At 45.6% G+C, this 15,353-nt stretch overlaps 1 protein-coding gene across 2 annotated transcripts in view; it reads left to right on the forward strand.

The window, feature by feature from the left end:
- The first annotated feature begins 271 nt into the window (after positions 1–271).
- LOC147024790 (palmitoyltransferase ZDHHC2-like) overlaps positions 272–15,353 on the forward strand; it is a 63,267-nt gene continuing 48,185 nt past the window's right edge. For both annotated transcript variants that reach the window (XM_085885046.1, XM_085885047.1), the window contains exon 1: positions 272–440. In XM_085885046.1, coding sequence (XP_085741172.1) covers positions 326–440 — 115 coding nt within the window. In that variant the 5' untranslated portion in view covers positions 272–325. The remainder of the gene's footprint in view (positions 441–15,353) is intronic.

Genomic DNA, 15,353 nt, shown 5'->3' on the forward strand with positions numbered 1-15,353 from the left:
GCTATGAAGAGGACGGACACGCACGCACGCACGCACACACACATTTTTTTTGTCATTTTTTAACCCTCTCCCCAATTTTTTTTTTCTTTCATGTCAAGAAAACTAGTTAAACTACACAATCATCACGAAAAGTTACCCTAAAACCATTAACATACGCCGGTACACTAAATAAAAAAAGAAATGTAATGTCAGAACTTTCGCTCCTATCCCTCTCCCCACTCTCACTCTCTCCCTCCCTCACGCACGCCACGTGCGTTTGTGCCAAATGAAGAAGAAGACGTGTGAGAGGGCTGACGAATAGGAAGAGGAAGAGGAGCAAGGTGGCATGGCTGTGCCGGTTGTTCGAACATTACGCCACCTCGTCTCGGCTCTGCCCGCCCTGCTGCTCGTCGCTCTCACTTGCTGGTCGTACTTCGCTTACGTGGTGCAGCTATGTGTTGGTGAGTGACTCGGTGCGCGATTGGTAAAATCAGTGCCGGTGTGCAGCAGCCCCCGCCGAACTAACCTTGTGGACAACGAGGGTTAACATTTTACTGAAACAGTGAAACCCTGAATGGGGAAGGAAGGGATCACTGATTAGTGCTGTACGTTTGCGTTGTTTATATGATATAATTTTTGGAATGAAACGAAGAAGTGTTTTATTTGACCTCTTCAATCGATTCCAATAATAATAATAATAATAATAATAATAATGATAATGATCTCGCTCCGTCTGTTGAGTAAATACAGGAACGAAACGTCGACTTATTATGTACTTAAATATGACGTAAGTTTTGATCCCCACTTCGTCGCACTAAAAACCAATGCATCACCCTTCCCAATCCCCCCTCCCCTGTTGTGTGTACGTAATAAATAGACTTCGGTTTTACGATTTTTTTTTCTTCTCAAAAGTTCATGAAAAGGACAGGACGTTAAAGCACACATGACGTAGAGTGAAAGAAATTGCGAATGTCGGACGTAATTGATTTACTGGAAGCCCTTCCGAGACACGTGACCTTCTGAAGAGCTGGCTAGCCCACCTATGCACATGTTCATGAACCGAATGTTTGCCCACTAGTGCTATATACAGTGTGTACCTGCTTTGGAGAGTAACCTTGTGGATTGTCTTTTTGGTCCAGGTCTTCTCCTACCGCATGAAGCCTGGTGTTGGCTCAGTGGTTCGGGTGGCGGCTTGTGGATCCTAGGGTCCTGAGTTCAAGCCCCGTCGGACGCCGAATTAATACACCAGGGGGTTGACTCAGCCTGTCATCCTTCCGAGGTCGGCGAAATGAGTACCGGTTCCAGTGTGTGTACTGGTAGAGGGGCACTGCATCAGCGACAGTTGCGCTTCAAGAAATGATAGCTACCCCGGCAGCTAAGCTGCCATATGACCACACGTCCTACCGCATGTCCATCTTTTTGTTCCATCTTCTTTTTCCATAAAAAGATGTTCCATTTCAAGCTGTGCAGTTGTGATGCTTTGATGACGTCTCTCTCTCTCTGTCTCTGTCTCTGTCTCATCATTAGTTGGGACGGGGCTATGCCGCTGATGCAGTGTCCCCCTTACAAGTACACTGGTACTCATTTCGCCAACCTCGGAAGGATGACAGGCTGAGTCAACCTCCTGGTGTATATTAATTCAGCGGCCCAACGGGGTTTGTGCTCAGTACCCTAGGATCCCAAGCCGTCACCCTAACCACAAAACCAACACCAGGCTTTAATGGTGACGTGATTGGAAATGTAACGCCAGGAAACAGCCCTAACAATTTTGCAGAAAAAGAAAAGACGAAGGAAAATTACAAAACGAAATGTCAACAATTTGAAGAATGCTAGAAGAGAAGGATAATTAAAATATATATATATATATATATATATATATATATATATATATATATATATATATATATATATATATATATATATATATATATAAATTCCTGGAAATGGATAACAAAGGATCAATGGTCCAAGGACGCTACTTTAACAGCTTTAACAAAATGCTTTGACCGAATGAAACGGACAATGTGCGGGTTCCGCAAACTCGAAACGGAAAAGAAAAGCCACTGCACGGTCTGTGAGAATGCAAAACTCCATGAGAACAGAATGCACACACTAGAGATGATGTGCAGATTGAGTAATCCATTGGTACCTGCACAAACCTCAACATCCCATACCGTGAAGGGTCGCGGAAGCTTAGCCCAGGACGAACGATTGATAATGACGACGTAACACTTTCATTGAACGCCTACTGTTGGCTTAACCGTTAAAGGTGGCTGGCTTATGATCTCAGGGTCTTGAGGTTGAGCCCTGTCGGCCATTGAATTAACACCAAGCGGGGTTGACTCAGCCTGTCATTCTTCTGAGGTCGGCGAAATGAGTACCATTGCACTGATATAATAGAGGGCACTCCATCAACGGGCGGCACAGCTGCACTCCCAGAAAATGATGCAACCAGCAGCCATAGGCTGCACATGATAGCTAGTTACTATACTTTCTACTAAAAACCCTCTTTCTGCAGCAGGGGTCATTAAGGCAGTTTCACTGTGACGTGTGTACAGGCCAAAATCACAAGTCAGCGTCGTCTGTCCCCCCCCCCCACCTTTGCAGTAGGGGATTGGGTTCGACCTATGACCTGACCCTGGGTACTACCAACACGTATGCAAAATTTCTGACATACACACACGTACAGATAATTGCTTTATTTTCATATGGTGGGATTGAAGTGTCAGTACCCAGATGAAATTGGTCGAAATTATTTGGGCCAAAAGTGGTCTCGTCTGATGAGATTTAAAAAATAATAATAATTTGGAGCGAACTTTCAAACGACTCAATAAATTTTACATTATATCAGTAATAATCAGACTGGATTGATTTTTTTTTTTTTTTTTTTTAATAAAAAGGATTTTGTGGGTATTTGAAAGAGATACCAGGAAAAAAACTTTTCACATTTTTTGGAAAGAAATGCTGTTCATTATTTATCTCCACCACCAAAGGTGAATGAGGTTATGTTTTCACCCCTGTTTGTCTGTTTGTTTGTTTGCGTACAGGATATCTCAAAGTTGTGGACGGATCTGGATGAAATTGTGTGGACAGGTTGGGTGTGTGACAAGGACAAGCTGATTAGATTTTGGTGAAGATCCGGATCTCGATCCGACTACTAGAATTTTTAAGTGATTCTTCACTCTTTGAGAGAGAGGGCTAAACTAATATATAGCACGATATCTCAAAAAGTTGTGGACAGGTGGGGGTGTGTGGCAAGGATGAATTGATTCGATTTTGGTGAAGATCCGAATCAGGATCTGAATACGAGAATTATTTAATTTCTTAAGTGGTCCTCACCATTATGCCTGGTGTTGACTTAATGGTTATGGTGGCGGGCTTTGGATCCTCGGATCCAGAGTTCGAATCCCGCTCAGCTGTTTAATTAATACCAGGTGGGGTTAACTCGGCCTGTCGTCTTTCCGAAGTCGGCAAAATGAGTGCCAGCTTGCTGGTATACTGTGTCAGAGTGGTGACCCGTCCAGGATTGTGTCCAATAGCCAAGGAGACTGCTGAGGCAGCACCGACGCTCTGCGCAGAGTATGGTCCCAATATCCTCCTCCTCCTTCACCATTGAGAGATCAGGCCAAAAACGATATAATGCATGATGTTTCAAAAATGTATTTGGCCCAATATGTTCTCGTGGTGGAGGTACGCGCTCTACCGAGTGCCCTTCGAGTTACAATTAAATTCAATGATTAAAATAATATAGCTTGAAAATTATTTCACTGGTTGGCCCTTCAACACCAAGGAATGACTGCTTTCTTATATTTTCATCAGTTTTTAGAAACCTTGCTGTTTCTTTCATATCTTTGATTTGCCATGCAAAAACGAAGGCACACCTTCTGATTGATATTGCTGCCCAGCAGGCAAGGTTCAGTTCAGACATTTCGACCCCCAAGTGGTCTTCATCCGACGGTACACAAACATTGAGTACGAAGTGTTCAGGATACTCTCAAAGGGAAAGGGGCATTGCGTTACTGCAATATGCAGATTGTGAGAACTCCTGTCGTTTTCATCATTGTCTTCTGATGTCGTTCTCTCTGTAGACCTGCTGTTCTCTCTCTGTAGATCTGTTCCCTCTGTAGACCCGCTGAACACGAATAGGAACTAACATGAGTACAGCATTTCAAAATGTTACATGTGCAGTACATTTACACAATGTCATGGAGCATGATGTACAGTAGTCTCAAAGAATGAATGTTTTTGTTTGAGAGACATCAGTGAAAGTCAGGGAATTTTTTTTAGATCCTCGTGGAGGATCTATAAGTCTTACTCACGTTGTTGTTCTTGTGGACTTTTTTGTTTCACAGCCTACATTTTTCATCGAAACTTGCTGAAACTTGGCGTACATATGTAAAAATACCCTGCGCAGACAGTAACCATTTCCGATTTTGAAAATTCCTCCTAGAAAAAAAGTTATGACGTCAAAATATCTCCGCTAATGGAAATCGCCCAAAAGATTATCTCCGAAACTAGGCAAGCTTTTTGAATTCTCTTTGCGGGAATCGAACAGGGCATTAGCAGAGATTAATTACCGCACATATGATGCATCACTATGACGTCATCAAGTTTTATGACGTCATTCGTATTTTTTGACATTTTTTTGTTTCACAACCCAGAGTTTTCATCGGATCTTCGTGAAAATTGCCATGTATATGCAGAAAGCCCACGCGCAGGCAGGAACCATCTCCGATTTTGGAAATTCTTCCGAGAAAATAAAGTTGACGTCATAATATCGCCGCGAATGGAAATCGCCGATATCATTATCTCCGAAACTAGGCAAGCTGTTTGAATTTTGTTTGCGGGAATCAAGCCGGGCATTAGCACAGATAACACTGGTCAACAATTTTTTACTTTCTGAATGTTGTCTAGATTTCTACAAGTGAATTAGGGTATTCTGGCACTGCTGAATCAGGAAATGGCATCCGTTTCTCTCCATCAGGTCAGGTTTTTGTGCTAAGTTGATTTGAAAAAATCAGATCTTGTGACAAAATCAATTACATTTTTGTGGCATTATCAGCTGATTTTTGTCAACACATATCATCCTAAACATGTTTTTAAGAAAAAAAACGTTTTGCCAACAACATTTATTGATTACATGATAGAAACATCGATTACTGTCATCTGAATGGTGGGCATTGATAAAGGTAAGTACAAGTAAATTGCATGTTGCGTCACCACTGTTCAAACTTCAGGGCTTGAACTTCCGTTTCTTCGAACTCCTGGAATGTTCAGCGGCAGGGAGGTCTCTCTTCAGATTCCAACAGTAGTCAGCCATCATGACTGCGTCCCAGCGACCCTGATACCTGGTCTCCATCTCCTTCATGTCCTGATGGAATCTCTCCCCCTGCTCGTCACTCATTGAACCCAAGTTCTCAGGAAACCGGTTCATATGTGAAAATAGGTAGTGCATCTTGATGCTCATGTTGCAGCCCAGGTTTCTGAAAGCAGTCAGCATGTTGTTGACAAGTTCTGCGTAGTTTCTGGCCTTATTGTTGCCAAGAAAGTTCTTCACTACCAAAACAAATGTCTTCCACGCTTCCAGTTCCACTTCGTTCATTGAGTTTTTGAACTCTGGATCTCTGATGAGCTGACGGATCTGAGAACCATCAAAGATGCCAGCTTTCAACTTCTCCATGGTCAATCCTGGAAAAGCCTGGCACAAGTAAGTGAAGCAGTCACCATCTTTGTCCAGAGCCTTGGTGAACTGCTTGATTAAGCCGAGCTTGATGTGCGGCGGTGGGAAGAGTATTCTGTCTCTGTCCACCAGAGGGTCGTTGATGACGTTCCTTTCTTTGCATGGCACCAATTCCTCCCGCACAGGCCAGTCCTTCTTCGTGTAATGCTGAGCACGGTCCCTACTATCCCACATGCACAGAAAACATGGGTACTTGGTGAAGCCAGACTGTTGTCCCAACAAAAGTTCACCATCTTCAGGTCAACACAAATAAACCACTTATGCTGATCATAACCAATTTTCTCCAGCACGTACTTCACCGCTTCATACTTCTCCTTCAGTGTAGTCGAGTGAGCGATGGGTACAGAGGCAAACTGGTTGCCGTTGTGTAGCAGAACACATTTCAGTGATCGCTTGCTGCTGTCAATGAACAGTCTCCAATCTTTGGGTTCGTACTGTGGCACTCCAAGCTTGAGCAGAAGCGCATGTCATAAATTGGCGCATGTAGGTATTGTACATTCTTCAGAGTTCGTTATTTCAAGAAATACAACTTTTTTGTATCACATTATTACAAAATCTGCCCCATTAACTTTAGTTTTGATCCACGAACTTTATGCTTTGCCTCACCAATTTTTGGAAGATTTTGAGGTTTTATGACTTCAAACTGATCCCTTTTCGACATAATCACCCAGAACTATCGTACCTGAATACTTCTTGTCATTAAAATAATTATTTCCAATCAAAACAATTATTTGACATGACATTTTACCCCCACCAACTTCTTCTAAAATGCTGCACACATGCGTACATGTGAACAAAAATGTAAAAAACGACATGTGGCCATATCTCAAAAACTTGACCTGATTGAACAAAACTAATGTGAGTTTTGGATTCAGCGCATCAGATTCGTCCTAAATCAGCTTAAAAAATGCAGACAACAAATTTGTTGTTGACCAGTGTAATTTATCACAAACCTGATGCATCACAATGACGCCATATTCGTTTTAATGACGTCATCATTAAGAGGACGAGGATCTTAGCTCATTCGAGCTTGTTTTGGTGGTGGAGGTTATGTTTTCATCCCTGTCTGTCTGTCCGTGAGCAGGATATCTCAAATAGTTCTGCATGGATTCAGGCGAAACTTGGTGCTCAGGTTGGGTGTGTGATGAGGACGAATTGATGAACGATTTTTGGTGAAGATCTGGAGACTAGAACTTTAAAAGTGATTTTTTTTTTCATCTTTGAGAGATCGGGCCAAAAATGATATATGGCATGGTATCTCAAAATGTTACAGATGGATTCGGATGAAACTTGATAAACAGGGTGGGTGTGTGACAAGGATGAATTGATTCAATTTTGGTGAAGATCCGGATCCAGATACGAGAAATTTATATATATTGTTACGGATTCGCGCCCGCCGGCGTGCTGACGGCCACGTAACTCGAATCGCGGCACGTCGCCCACCGGACGGACAATCCAGTCGTGACCCTCTCGGACTAACGCCGGGAACCAGTCACGGGTGGACCTTTCGGTCTCACCGCGATCGAGCCAATCAGCCCCCACGTGGGATAGGGTTGCTCGCCAAATTCGACCTACCTAAGTACCCACACGGAGGGTAGACCGGGCGATCGCACCTCGCCGCAGGTCGACTTCGGACACGGGTCACTTAAGCGACCCGTTCCGTACTATCGGGATAACCGAGCGGTGTTATCGTCGGCCTCGACGGTTCGATTAATTATCGGGCGTATTCAGCCCACTACCAACCCTTTACGTGAAGCAAGATGAGGATTCAATGAAAGAAATGACGAAGTGAAGCGGGAAACAGTTCAACACAAAGCACATTTATTCGCGATGAACGGAAAGCACACATATTCAATTCCACCAAAAGCACATAGAAAAGGAAAGAAACACAATGCAATTCCACCAAAAGCACATAGAAGGAAAAGAAACACAATGCAATTTTTACACAAAAAGCAAATGCGACAATGCAGATCTAATACCAATTACGCGAGCACACGGCAACACTTATACAATTTTACTTCACAGACGGCGCCGACAACACACATTCCCAAAAACAAAGGAAAAGAACAGAGAACCCTCAAGGATGAGGCGGGCCTGAGGCCGAGACCGGGTCGGGCCTACCCGTCTGGTGATGAGACGCGGAGCGGCGATGGTGCCTCAACTCCGCGGGCCTCGCGGGCAGTGTCTGGTAGGGGGTGGGAAAGGGGCCCCCTTGGTCGCACTATCTCAGCGCGGGGGGAAACAGGAGGGGGTTGCTGATGCTCGGGGTATAGAGGATTTCTACTCTGCCTCGAGTCCCGCGACGAGCGTCTCCACCTCGGCCAGGTCGCGCCGTCGGCCTCCCTGGTGTGCAGCTCCCGGCACGACGCGAGCACCCCCTCGTCTGCCCTCGCCGCCTCTCCACAGCTCCGTCCCCTCCGCTCCGACTCCAACGCACACGACGACGACCAACTCCTTCTTGCTTCTTCTTCCCAACTCCACCGCCCGCGAAGTCTTAACTCTTATCCCCTTGACTGACGAACACGGTCGCTTATATAAGCCCCGTGGCTTCGCTCTCTCATCTTTGACCCCCTGCCTTCGACCTTTCACCTCGCTCCCCATTGGCCCGAGAAAAAGTGGGCGTGAATGCTTTTTGATCCATAAATTTGCATATAGCGATCGCCCTCCAACGCCCTGGAGGCGGGGCCAAATCGCCCCTCGCTCACCGATTGGACGGAACAAAAGTGGGCGTGTGTCGTTTTTGATCCGTTTTTGAAGTGGAAAATCCGTGGTTTTGTACACGCTGTTCGGCGCGCGCCCTGCACGAGTCCAACACCGGTACCCACAAGCGGCGCAAGAACGGTGGCGATGCGACGGTTGCGAGGTGTGACGTGAAGCGGCGCCGCGGTGGGTGGTTGATGTTGTGGTTGGTGGTGGTAACAATGGCGGTTGGTCCAAAATAAAGATAGTAAAAGAAAAACGGCTATCCTGAAGAGTCGCAGCACGCATAAATGACATGTATTCCCACTAGACAACGGGTTTGGGCCTAACTACACATATACTTACCGAGATATCTCACCTAAGGGACCTGAATGGTGGTTTGCGAATTTGGTAACCACAACACTATATATATATCTATATATATATATATATATATATATATATATATATATATATATATATATATATATATATTTTTTTAAAGATCTGGCCTATCACTGGGATAACACAATACAAACTGTTCAGCCTGGTGGAGGTATGCCCTCTCCGAAGTACTGTAATAGTTTCTTAAGGTGATTATGAAAATGATGTTGGGTATCAACGTATGCTTTTGGAAAGCATGTGATGCTTCCTCTCCCCTGGGAGGATAATTGACATCTGGCACATGATGCCTGAACATGTATTTTCCCAACTTCCAAGCATTTTTTTTTTTTGTGACCTTGAATCACCTGCATGTTCGGAAAGTTTTATTTCAAAGAGGAAGTATATTATCAATAAATACGTTTAAGAGTACAGAAGCAATTTAAAAAAGTTTGATCTTGTAACTGGCGACGCGAGACTGCTGGAGATCAACTCCTGAGATGCTGAGTGGAGACGTTCCACCTGCCCAACTGGTTTGCGGTGCGGTGTGGTGTGTGATTAATTAACTTAGCTGCACGGTGGTCTCAGCACGCACGCACAGTTCTGAGGGGAATTTGATTACGCTGGAGGGCAATTCCACGACTCAAAATGCACAGAAACTCATTTTAAAAGCAACAGGTTAATCATGAGGATTTGGGGGGGGGGGGGCAACAATAACCGGAAGGTGAATAAAAATGTGAGAGAAAATCAATCGGTGCACTTAACCTAGATTGTAACGGTTTCAACAGCTATTCTTAGTCTAATCTTACTTAGGCTGGTACAGAGGATGAACAGAAGAGTTGGCAGAACTGTGTGGTGTAGGTTTGTACAGTTTGTCCTGGTGTGGAGCGACACAGGCTGGTCTCACAGGTGGGCAGAGACGCCAATGACGCTTTACAGCAGGCTCTCCATTTAGACCCTCTTCCGCTTGCGGACCCTTCTCCAGCGGTTTGGCGTGTCTCGCCTGGTGTCTCTCCCTGGCGCCTGACCGTGTGTGTCTGCCGGGTGTACGAGCCTTTTATTGCTAACCTCCCCGTGGTGTGTTGTTTTCCTGAACCCCACTGCAATTACATATGCGCTCTCGCAGCGCTGAAGTAGCATGTGGATGCTCCATCTCCCAAGAGCATGTGTAGGGGGTACGAAAGGACAATGGGGGTGATCTGAGACTGAAAAGGGACAGGACATGAGGATCTGTTATGATGAGCTGCCGAGACATCCAATTCTCGTGATTGCTAATTAGGGTTACAAATACTTATGCTAACATTCATTAAGAGATAAATGATGACTAATTAACCCCGAAGTCAGTTTTTGTAACAATATTGGACTGGAGGCAAACATTGGATATGTGACTTCTGCTAAACCTAGTAGTTAGAAGATGGCAACATGATGGCTTCTGTTCTTTACACCACACAGTTTATGATAAACCTTGTTGCCACCTCCACAATGGATTGTTGGCTCAAAAAATCCAAGATGGCCACCAAACACTAAATCACCCAGAGCTCTGTAATTTAGGGTAGACCAGCACATTACCCGCAGGGTGATTGCATGACCCCCTCCTTCACCACTTCCCCCTTCCAAAGCTGTCCCATCTTTTACTCTTACCCTCCCACTCGTATAATCAAACGGGCATTCCATCATTTTCTTTACAGTCCGCCCGTTCAACTCATAATTTGGGGAAATAGTCGGAAATAATAGCAAACCAGTAAAAGCGTTGCTCGAGAGAATAGGTAAATCTAATGGGTTCTAAAGGGTTCCTAAATCGGCGGCCGTAGTATAGAAATTGTGTGTGGAGTCAGGCGAACTGTCCACCTTGTGGGTGGAACTCGCACACATGCATGCACTGACACATGGACACATGGACACATGCACAGCTCCTTTCATAGTACAGAATTTTGAATGACAGGTCGAAACTTGTGGTCGACTGACATATCGGCCCGGTCCATATCTGGCATTTTTAGGATATCGGCATTGGCCAATGATGGCGCCGATATGGTCGGTATTTAAATAAAAAAAATATAAAATAAAAAAAACTAAAAAAAAACTTTCCTTCTCTTGATGCTAGGCAGCTTGAGCTCCCCCCTTGTGTCAATTTGGCATCTGCAGCCACATTTCAGGTCAGTTGGCTACTGTAAAACGTTAGTGAGAGCTTGCTGACAGCGATGGATATGCCCAAGAGGAAAAGGTAGGACTATATTCCGAGCTTTCAAATCCCAATTTATTTCATTCCCCATGGCCACTGTTCGTGCTACGGAACCTCCTCAAACGTCGCACATATACGGGGCCGCCTCGCAGCCTTTCACATAGCCACTCTCGCACGGTATTGCTTAAGCCTGGTGTTGGCTTGGTGGTTAGGGTGGCTGACTTTGGATCTTAGGGTCCTGAGTTTGAGCCCCGTTGGCTGCTGAATTAACACCAGATGGGGTTGACTCAGCCTGTCAACCTTCCGAGGTCGGCAAAATGAGCCCCAGGGTACTGGTAGAGGGGCACAGCATCAGTGGCACAACCACTCGTCCAAGAAATGATTGCTGCCATACGCAAGAACAGAACAGAACAGAACCATAGCCCTTTTGCACACTCACAAGCCGCCTTGTGACCATTCGCATGTGGGACGTCTCTCGGAGGCCCCGCAGCCGAATCTGCCATTCGTGCAGGGTGCACCTGTGCTGGGTTCGTGTGACACACACTCCACAGCATGCTGTGCCCTACACCCTGGTTACCTTGGGACCTTTTAATCTGTACTTGTATATCCATGGTCACCTTGGACCCAGATGCAGTCAGTTATGTAACGAGAATTATTTGAGTTAACACCTACTCCGTGCCCTCTGATATAAGCATCTGAAACAAATTCATCCACCACTCCCCGCTGACTGAACCAGTCAGAGATGGGCTGTGGGATGCTGGGCGGTGTGTGGCTGCATCAAAAATCGAAACATCTTCAATAGCATGCAAAATCTTACGCACCATTCAACATCATGATTGGTAAGGGAACAACGAGTGCCTTTGTACCTAAGAAACAAAGAAAAGCTATTTAAACGAGAAGGGCACTCGGTAGAGTACCTCCGCCACGTAACGCCTGATCCACCAGAACATATCGGGCCCAATACATTTTTGAAATATCATGCTGTGCAGTACCATATCATTTTTGGCCCTTTCTCTCAATGGGAGAATTAAATAAATTAAATAAATCTCGTATCCAGATCCGGATTTGGATCTTCACCAAAATTGAATCAGTTCACCCTTGTCGCACACCAAACCTGTTCACAAAATTTCATCTGGATCCGTCCACAACTTTTTGAGAAATCCTGTGCACAGACAAACAAACAGAAAGGGGGTGAAAACATAACATCGTTCACCTTTGGTGGCGGAGGTAATGAAGGTGAAATTAGAAGTGATCGAGTGATGGGAGCAGTGAAAGTTTGCGGAGTTCTTGGACTGATGGAATCCACCGTACGAGTGATTCGTGCAATGCCGATAAAATCAAAGCGAGTGCTCAGTGTTTCGTCATTACTGCAAAGAAAGTAAGTCACATGAACTGCCGATCACATTAAAGTGACTAACTGCAACCTCAGGTGTTGAGGACCCTGCACCTTCCTCCCCTCGAACATCGCACCATCACCCCTCCACCCCCGTCACTGCAAGCAACACCATTTAACATCGCTTGGTGAAGTTTCATTTTATTTTTATTTTATTTTAAATGCATAAGTGTGTCCCTCTCCCTCTGTCTTTCTCTCTCTGTCTTTCCCATCCAATATCCACCCAAGTCCTGACGCACAACCTCCACTGATTACACTGTTTCTTATGGGAAAATTACTTTCATTTTACACGTTTTCAGCTAACGCGGTAAATTCTCGGAACGCAACTACTGCGTTAAACGAGGAATTGCTGTATATGACGCTCACAGTTTGAATAATGAAACAAATGGCTGGAAACGCCCTGCCACCCATGTCACCACCCTAACATGGCAGCTAGTACCAGAACTACATTGTCACAGTCACCCTCCCCATTGGCGGAGCCAGTGAGGGCAGTCGGTTTAGTCGCCGACTAATTTTTGTTTCATTGCCGTCGCAGCAATGTTGGACCATGCAGCAGGTAGCACTGGGTTACATGTTACCAGTGGCAGTCAAGAAACCTGACTGACCTGACCGTAAAACTGATCGGTCGATCTCTCGACTAAACCCACATATTTGAGGTCAAGCACTTTATACATTTAAAAATACTATATATAAAATAGATAAAATGAATGTGTAAAGTAAAATCTGAAATAGCATCGAAAATGGTGTCCAATATGACTGCAAAACATAAAAACACCCATGTATCTGCTTGTATTTTGGGTTGGACAGCTGGTTAGGATGGCAGGTTTTGCAGGTCAGCCTGGGCAGCACTGCTGAGTGACCATAATGTCCCAAACTATCCAAGATGGTACAAGCTCAGCCAGGGTGGCAGCAATTTTGGATGGGAGGTCTGGCTAGGTAATCTGAATATGGGATTGAGGTGGTGGATGGAAGAGAAATTGAGGTGGTGGAGTTGGTGTATTCAGGAGACCATATGGAAAGGGGACAGAGTGAGGGGGTTGGTAGGAGGATACAAGATGTTAGACACAGAAGGAGATGGAAGAAGAAATGCAGTTGGAATCATAGTTTTGAAAGAGATCAGCAAGTTGGTTGTTGGAGTGGAAAGATGGGAGGATCAGATAGTTGTGGGGGAGGGGTGGTGATAAAGGATGGATATGGGAAGTTAGTGACAGAAAGGGAGGTGGTATTGAACCAGGGACGAAGAAACGGCAAGCTCGAGCTACCATGTAGTTGTCGTGGATGGAGTTGCAGTCAGTTGGATGAAGAGGCTGTTGAATGTATGTCTGAGAGAGAGTGGGTATGATTCCAGAGGAGTGGCGGGTAAGTCAAATTGTTCTAATACCTAAGAGGAAAGGAAAGGGAAGGTACAAGATACAGGGAGATATTGAGGCATCATGCTTCGAGGTCATGAAGTTACAAGATAGGATTCTGGATGGGAGAATAAGGAAAAAGCTGGAGCAGTGGATAGCCAAAGAACAGCACGGGGTTTACTGTTTATAAATGGTAGTTGGATGACGGATGGGAGGTAGGTGCATGTGCATGGAGGAGAGAAGAGGGAATCATGGCGGACAGGAAAATATCGAGGAAATTGAAAGGGAAAGTTCTCAGGTCTTGTGTAATGCCGGTCTACCTTTACGATCGAGAAACAGTGGCACTGGCAGAGAAGCAACACCAGAGGTTGCAGGTCTGCAAATAACAACTGGGTCAGGATTATAGTGGGCGTGAAGAGGGTATATATATATATATATATATATATATATATATATATATATATATATATATATATATATATTGTTGTGGTTACCAGATTCGCAAACCACCATTCAGGTCCCTTAGGTGAGGTATCTCGGTAAGTGCATGTGTAGTTAGGCCCAAACCCGTTGTCTAGTGGGAATACATGTCATTTATACGTGCTGCGACTCTTCAGGATAGCCGTTTTTCTTTTACTATCTTTATTTTGGACCAATCGCCATCACCACAACCACAACATCAACCACCAACCACAACACCGCTTCACCACAACCGCCACGACCTTTACCGTCACAACTCGCCACCATCGCATCACCGTCATCTCGCGCCACTCATGGGCACCGATGCTGGACTCGTGTAGGGCGCACGTTGAACAGCGTGTACAAAACCACGGATTTTCTGCTTCAAAAACGGATCAAAAACGACACACGCCCACTTTTTGCCGTCCAATCGGTGAGCGAGGGGCGAATTGGCCCCGCCCCCAGGGCGATCGATATATGCAAATTTGTGGATCAAAAAGCCTTCACGCCCACTTTTTCTCGGGCCAATGGGGAGCGAGGTGAAAGGTCAAAGGGAGGGGGTCAAAGGCGAAGTTACGGGGGGATAAAAGGACGGTGTTCGTCAGTCAGAACGAGTAAGGAGAGGGTCGCAAACGAGAACGAAAGAAGTCTGGAGCCCGAAGCCTGCAGTGGCTGGAGAAGCTGAAGAGAGTCGGACGAGGGGGTGCTCGCGTCGGTGCCAGGAGCTGCACGCCCGAGGGAGGCCGGCAGCGCGACCTGGCCGAGGTGGAGACGCACACCAGGGATAATAAAGATCCTCTATACCCCGAGCATCAGCAACCCCCTCCTGTTTCCCCCCCGCGCTGAGATAGTGCGACCAAGGGGGCCCCGTTCCCACCCCCTACCAGGCACTGTCCACGAGGCCCGCGGGTTGCGGGGCCATCGCCGCTCCGCGTCTCATCACCAGACGGGTAGGCCCGACCCGGTCTCGGCCTCAGGCCTACCCCATTCTTGGGGGATTTCTTTTCCTTGGTTTTGGGTATGTGTTGTCGGCGCCGTCTGTGAAGTAGGATTGTATAAGTGTTGCCGTGTGCTCCGTAGTCGGTATTAGCTCTGCACTGTGTTTTCACTTTTATGTTTGCTTTTTGTGTAAATGGAATTGTGTTTTCTTTTTTTTGTGTGCATTTGGTGGAATTGTATTTGTGTGCTTTCCGT

The sequence above is a fragment of the Eptatretus burgeri genome, chromosome 6, assembly GCF_056783735.1.
Source record: "Eptatretus burgeri isolate ZD-2024b chromosome 6, Ebu_testis_v1, whole genome shotgun sequence".
In the NCBI taxonomy this organism is placed as follows: Eukaryota; Metazoa; Chordata; class Myxini; order Myxiniformes; family Myxinidae; genus Eptatretus; species Eptatretus burgeri.